Source organism: Indicator indicator, chromosome 13 (assembly GCF_027791375.1).
Source record: "Indicator indicator isolate 239-I01 chromosome 13, UM_Iind_1.1, whole genome shotgun sequence".
NCBI classification, from domain to species: Eukaryota; Metazoa; Chordata; class Aves; order Piciformes; family Indicatoridae; genus Indicator; species Indicator indicator.
In genome coordinates, this window is record NC_072022.1 from 22,269,361 (window position 1) to 22,275,831 (window position 6,471).

Here is a 6,471-nt window from a genome sequence, read left to right on the forward strand (position 1 = left end):
ATAAAGTCCAACCTAAGACAAAGTTGAATATAGTTTTAATTGAACATCATGGGGTGCATTTTAGTTAGTAATGATTTGGCTTAACATTCCCATGGGGTATTCTTTTCACTCCCAGTTTAGAGATTAGCAGTAACACAACTCAAAGATAGCCATGAAGTTACTCAGTAGTCAACATGCAAGTTTTTTGTGTCATGGGACCCTGTGCTTTTGCAAGAGACTACCTCTCCTGTGCAAGTCAGTGTTGATCTACACAAGCATACACACCCACTCATTTATTTGGTGTTTTTTTTTCCCCCACTTCCTATCACTGCCCCCTGGAGCAGCTTGCTCTCCAGAGCACAACTGTGCTGCTGCATCTGTGTCAACACCAAGAACAGGGTTTTAAGAGACCCAGCATCCCCCTTCTCTGAGTTATACACCTATGTATAAAATACACTTTCCATACATAAAATAATTGTCATTAGTTCTTTGTTAACTGTATCATTGCTGTTTTAAGCCAGTCAGGATGGATGTGTTCAAAATGGGAAATGAGCAATACTACCACAGACACTGTGGTGCTCTATGCAATACACTAAGAAAACACAGTCAGGACACCATCAGGTTGCCCTTTTCAGTGACTACACAGATTTAGTAGTAAACCAGCATTTCAAACAGACAAAAAAGGTCTTGCCTGCTAACAAATAAAAAGATGCCAACTGGCTTCTAGTGGAGTTTTCAGCTATATTTCTCTAGAATTTAGTGAAATGTCAATATCCAGCCAATTTTTATCTTTAGCTTTAAAATTCAAATGCAAAGACCCTTGCATACCTTGAAGCTGGTAACACCCAATCTCACTGATCAAGCAGTGTTTTATACATTAATTATATTTATACAAAGCTTGCATTAGACATTCTTAAATTACAAATTTACAGCCAATGCAGAAAGAAAATCCATAGGTTCATGGGTAATTTTACCCTGCTAACTAGATCAAAATGACTTCACCCTTATTTTTATCTGTCCAGCCTCCACTCAGAAATACAGCTGCAGATGGACTATAAATATTCATTTGTAACAATTATAGTGGCAGATGTGTGAAATTATTTGAAAGTGACTGAAGTTAATACAATTTTTTTAAGCCAGTATATAGAACTTTAAAATTTACAGAATTAAAATAACAGTCCTCAAATTACTAGCAGTAGAAAGCTAATTATAAATATACATCATTATAATAACTAATAGAGGCTTTCTCTAAATAAAGTTGGTGACATACATCATTAGTGGCAGCTAAATTAGCATTTAGATAAAAAAAGAAAATCACACTTTGTGCATTCTCAGATGGATCAAGTTGCAGGTTCCCTTTACTCCTTATAACATGACCTAATCTACACACACAAGCAATGTGTGTCTCCTTGGTGCATTAAAAAACAGGATCTGAAGGTAAATAAGAGATAAAAATCACGTGGGAGGTCTGTAGTAAACGTGTGAAAGACAATTGTTAATAGTTCCACAGACTGGAGTTCAAATTAAACACTGCTCAAAGCGAATGACAAGGTCGAATAGGTACCCCCAAGAGAAAACCAGGGCAATTTTTAAAGTTTGTCAAGAGTATGAGGTGGGAAACGCAGGCTGGTATGTCAATTGGAGACATCCATGCCAGGGAATTTTTGGAACACCTTTATCTTTGCCAGGCTGGTATAACTTTTGCTAAACATCAGCACCACAACCTGCTGTGACAGAGGGTAACACGAGCTGCATATGCAATTGAGATCCCCATGGTGTCACTCCAGCATGGAGCTAGATGTTGCATTGCTCTTTGTCCTTTTTAAACTCGAGACAGCTGATATTGTACAGATGTGGAAATGCAGGACGACCATCAGAACTGCTATCACAACACACAACTACTCCCACTGTCCCCCTAAAAGCAGACCCATCACACTATAAACATGATTATTTCTACTGAAACCCCTAGGTAAGGAAACTCACAACACCAAGTTGTTAAACATGCTCTGCTGATACAAAGATGAAAACATTAGAATTGTACAATTGCTGTTAGAAATGTATTTAATATCAGCTTCCAGCGACTGGAAATTAATTCCAATTCTAACAAACTGCTTACTGGGAAAGAAAGTAATCACGCTGTCTCATGTATCTGAAGATGACTTAAAAGATCTTTTTCATTTCCAAACCTCATTAAACAATCAGTACACTTATGAGGCAAATCTGCTGAATGCCTGAAATCCAAGTGAGTTTTAAGGTCTTCAATCTGTCCTGTTGAATATTCACAGTATTGACACAAATAAATCCCTTCAGATAAATGAGAGCTTAAATGCTTGCAGTATTCCAACATACCTGAAAAGCCCTTCCCACAGTCATCACAAACATGAGGGAATATTTTGGTGTGCTCAATAGCTACGTGCCTGTTCACGTTTGTATGCAGCCTGCTCCTAAAGCCACACACTTGGCACACAAAGAAGTTTTTGCATTTGTCAAAACTGATTTTGTTTATGAGGCTGTACTGTCCTCTCTCCTTGTTGTTATAGCTGTCACTTAGCTCTATCAGTCGGCAGGCATGTTCATTCACCACGTGGCTGTGCAGATCTTCTGGGTCGTTTGTTTCGTGCTCGCAGAACTGACACAAGTACTGCTCGTCACAGCTGTGTTCCTGGAAGTGCAGGTACAGCTCGCTGCTGGAGGAGAACTGCATGTCACACTGCTCACACCAGTACAGGTGGTCGTTGAAGTGAGTGTCTGCAATGTGCTGACTCAGATTCTCAAATATCACAGTTTTGTAATCACAGTATTTACAGATGTATGGATCCTCCTCGTGCAGCTTTACATGTTCAATAAGCTGCACTTTGCTGGAGAAGCTTTCTTTACAAACTTTACAGATGTGGGTGTCTGTACAGGTCTTATGCTTCAGGATCATGTGCTGCTTTAAATCAGAGAAGTATTTGCTATTAAACTCACAGAGCTCACACTTGTATAAGCCGCTGCTGTTGGCCCTCAGCAAAGGCCATTTCTGTTGAGCTGTGATGTTCAAAGCCTGGTTCTTTTCAAACATTTTACAGGTTTCCAGAGGGATTTCCTCTAGGTCCTCAGCTTCTAGCTTCTCAGGTGAGACAGTTTGTGTTTCTATATCGTGAACTTCTACAGCGTTCACTTCTGTTGTAGAAATTTCTACGGTTTGAATATCAAGAGGTTTCTCTTCTTCTGTAGGGCTGTCACTGAATATAGGTGAATCACATAAGTCTCTGCACATTCCATTATTAGTACCTTTATCTGCAGGAGGTAATATGTAACAGAAGGTTAAAAAACCCTGCAAAACACCTGGATCCACATTTCACTGTTCAGTTAGTTGTAGCAGCTTACAAATGAAAAAGCAGTTCTTTTTCCCCAGATTGTTTTATGTTCGATTAACAAATAAATAACAAACTACAAATCCTTCACCCTCTTCAGCCAAAGCAAAAAAGCTTATTTAAAGGCCAGCAGCTGTGCTGCTCTACAGGTTCCCAGTGCCTGAGCTGAAAAAACACACTGACCTTTACCTTTATCCCTCCTTTTAGGGTCTGCATAGTGCAACCCCCCAACGTTTGAATGTGACCCACTCCACTGAGAAGTCCCAGCATGCACAGGACTCCCATCATCATCCGTGTCTAGGCTCTGCACAGGACTGTGGAATCTACCTGCAAAAATAAAAAGAAGCATTTTCTATCATCATTTGTCCATACTAGCATCACTGTGATTCTTTAACTTAGCAAATAAAATCTGTGGTTATTTACTTATTCTAGTTGTGTAGATTTGTCTTCATGTACTAATCACACCATAACCCACATTACAGAAAGTAACAATACTTAAATATTACTTCCATACATACAGAAGACAACAGAAGAATTCAGAAGATGACTGCTCTGTCTTTAAAATCTCATCAAAAGTGGTCAGTTGAGTACACTGGAAGTAACTTTATAGTCTTCAAACAAAACTTTATGTTTGAAAGATACAACGCTTAAAAAATATTTTTAAATATTTCAGAACATCACATTTTAAAACATAATACTTCTGGAGACTTGCTGGCTAATTTTTCAGACTGAGAAGAAAAATAATAAAAATGCATCTTCACATGTGCTCTGCCAAACTTTATATCCACTAGCAGATGTTTTATAGAAAGGCATTTTTTTCCCCACAAGTACAGTTCAATGCAATATTCAAATACCAATGTTGGTGGTAAAGTTCATACGAAACATTACTTACATCAGCTTTACATTACTTGGTAGATATATTACATAAAGAAGTCTAATGATAATATAAATGCTGTAAAACAGAAGGATCTTTTTGTCATTTCTATTTTGAAAATTCTATTTTGGTTATAATGATTAAACAACCTTCCATCAGTCTAAAGCATGGATAAGTCACATAGATACAGAAGGCCAACAGCATCCTGGCCTGTATCAAGCACAGAGTGTCCAGCAGGAGCAGGGAAGTGATCATGCCCCTGTATTCAGCACTGGTGAGGCCACAGCATGAGTACCATGTTCAATTCTGGGCACCACAGCATAGGAAAGACATTGAGGTCCTGGAGTGTGTCCAGAGAAGAGTAATGAGGCTGGTAAGCGGTTTGGAGGGTACCATACGAGGAGCAGCTGAGGGATCTGGGGTCATTTAGTTTGGAGAAAAGAGGGCCAAGGAGAGATCTTTCTGTTCTCTGTAACTACCTGAAAGGAGGCCAATGATGGCCTCTTCTGCTAAGTAACTAGTGATAGGATGAGAGGAAATGGACTTAAGCTGTGCCAGAAGAGGATCAGATTGGATATTAGGAAAAAGTTCTTTGCTGAGTGTGGTGAGGCATTCCAACAGGCTGCCCAGGGAGGTGCTGGAGTCTCCATCCCTGGAGATATTCAAGAAGTATGGGGCACTTCAGGACACAGTTTAGTGATCATAGTACTTGGGTTACAGTCAGACTGTAATGATTCTACGATTGATTCTATGATCATGATGCTTGGAAATCACCCACTATGTACTTTGTATTCTATTTCTATGACTAGGAGCACGACACACTTAGTAAAGAACTGCAGAACAAGACCCCACAATGTAGTCTTACCTCTGTTTTCAGAAAACTTGATGTCTGGCTGTTTCATCGAACAGACGCTATAGCAGTGGTCAGAAAAAATTCCACTGTTGTCAATGTATCTGCTTGCACCTGAAGAATCTAAACCAAACAAATATAAAGGCAAGTTTTAACATTAACACACTGATGCATCTTTGTTATGCATTTAATGCTCACTGCAATTCTCTTCACTGATGACATTATTACTTCTTGTGCAGGAGAATTCTATACTGGCAACATTTCTGTTGTGATTTACAACTTTCAGCTGCTACCCTGACATTTAGAGTATTTGATAAAGCCACCACCAAGCTGCTCCCAATAAAGACAGCGCACAGTTCAGTCAGCACTAAAGACTTCTGGACACCCCCATCCCAGCTTTCACAAAATTCCTACCCTTGCGTGTTAGTAGAATCATCCTCATTTTGTATCTTGAGCAAGTTTCCCCGTCTGCAGGGAGTACAAACAAAACCACTCAGAGGCACTGACTGCACGTGGCTTAACAACAGAGCACGCAGAGCAGGCACTCAATACATTCAGACCATGACTTCCTATCCCACCACCCTTTATGGTACTGATTTTCCATGTGTTAGCTCGTGTGGTTCCTTCTCACAAAGTAATTATTATGAGAGACAACAAAAAGCCTTCAAGAGTACATGACTCAACCTCTAGACTGACCTGAGTATCGAGAAGGATGCAGCGTCTTCCTTTTCCTCTTTTTAGGATGCTCATTCATTTTGCACAGTCTAAATTAATTGTAAAGTGAAAACATTCAAGGATTAAATTTGTTTGTATTTAGATTACCTTTCATTACTTTATAAATCAATGCAAACATTTTGAAAATCCTCACGTGAAATACAAGAGGATTTTTTCCTACTCCTTTTTCCTCACCCTCAGCCCATTTTGTTACAGTTGAGAACACATTAAATGCACACAAGTACTGAAGTCTCATTTCAAGTTCCTGCCCTGGAACAAAAGGCTCAGCGTGAAGACAGACAGGTCAGGCCTCGAGGCACTCAGGTACTCAGTGTAACCTACAATGCAGTTGTCCAATGCTCTGGTGTTTTGGCATTCTGAGGCAGAGTCCTTCAGATAAAGGTTTTAATGTCGAAAATACTAATAAAATCATGCTCTCTTACCACAAGTTCTTGACTCTTCAGTATCAGCAAGCAGAGCAGCTAAGAAGCTAGTGGCTGTACAGCTTTCCAATACATCAGTATGAATACATCAGTTCAAGATGATTTTCATCTGTAAGATTACAGCATTTTAAAAGACTATAAAATGTGGGCACTAAATATATTTAGAAGTCAGATACACAAGTAGTACACAAAATGAAACTATGGAAATGGAACCTAAAAACACAACATAAAATTGTTAAAAATTTTGGTTTAGGG

The 6,471-nt window shown here is 39.1% G+C and overlaps 1 protein-coding gene across 2 annotated transcripts; it reads right to left on the reverse strand.

Moving 5' to 3' along the window:
- Window positions 1-2,070: 2,070 nt before the first annotated feature.
- On the reverse strand, window positions 2,071-6,271 carry ZNF639 (zinc finger protein 639). Of its 2 annotated transcripts, none has more exons than XM_054386063.1 (5): window positions 6,217-6,271; window positions 5,756-5,823; window positions 5,075-5,182; window positions 3,525-3,662; window positions 2,071-3,258 (listed from the first exon to the last, which is right to left on the reverse strand). In XM_054386063.1, exons 2-5 carry the CDS (start codon window positions 5,811-5,813, stop codon window positions 2,111-2,113), a joined length of 1,452 nt encoding a protein of 483 aa, XP_054242038.1. In that variant the 5' UTR covers window positions 5,814-5,823; window positions 6,217-6,271; the 3' UTR covers window positions 2,071-2,110. The 2 variants fall into 2 exon arrangements, with proteins under 2 accessions (XP_054242038.1, XP_054242037.1); XM_054386062.1 differs by having other exon boundaries at window positions 3,519-3,662.
- Between the last annotated feature and the right edge of the window lie 200 nt (window positions 6,272-6,471).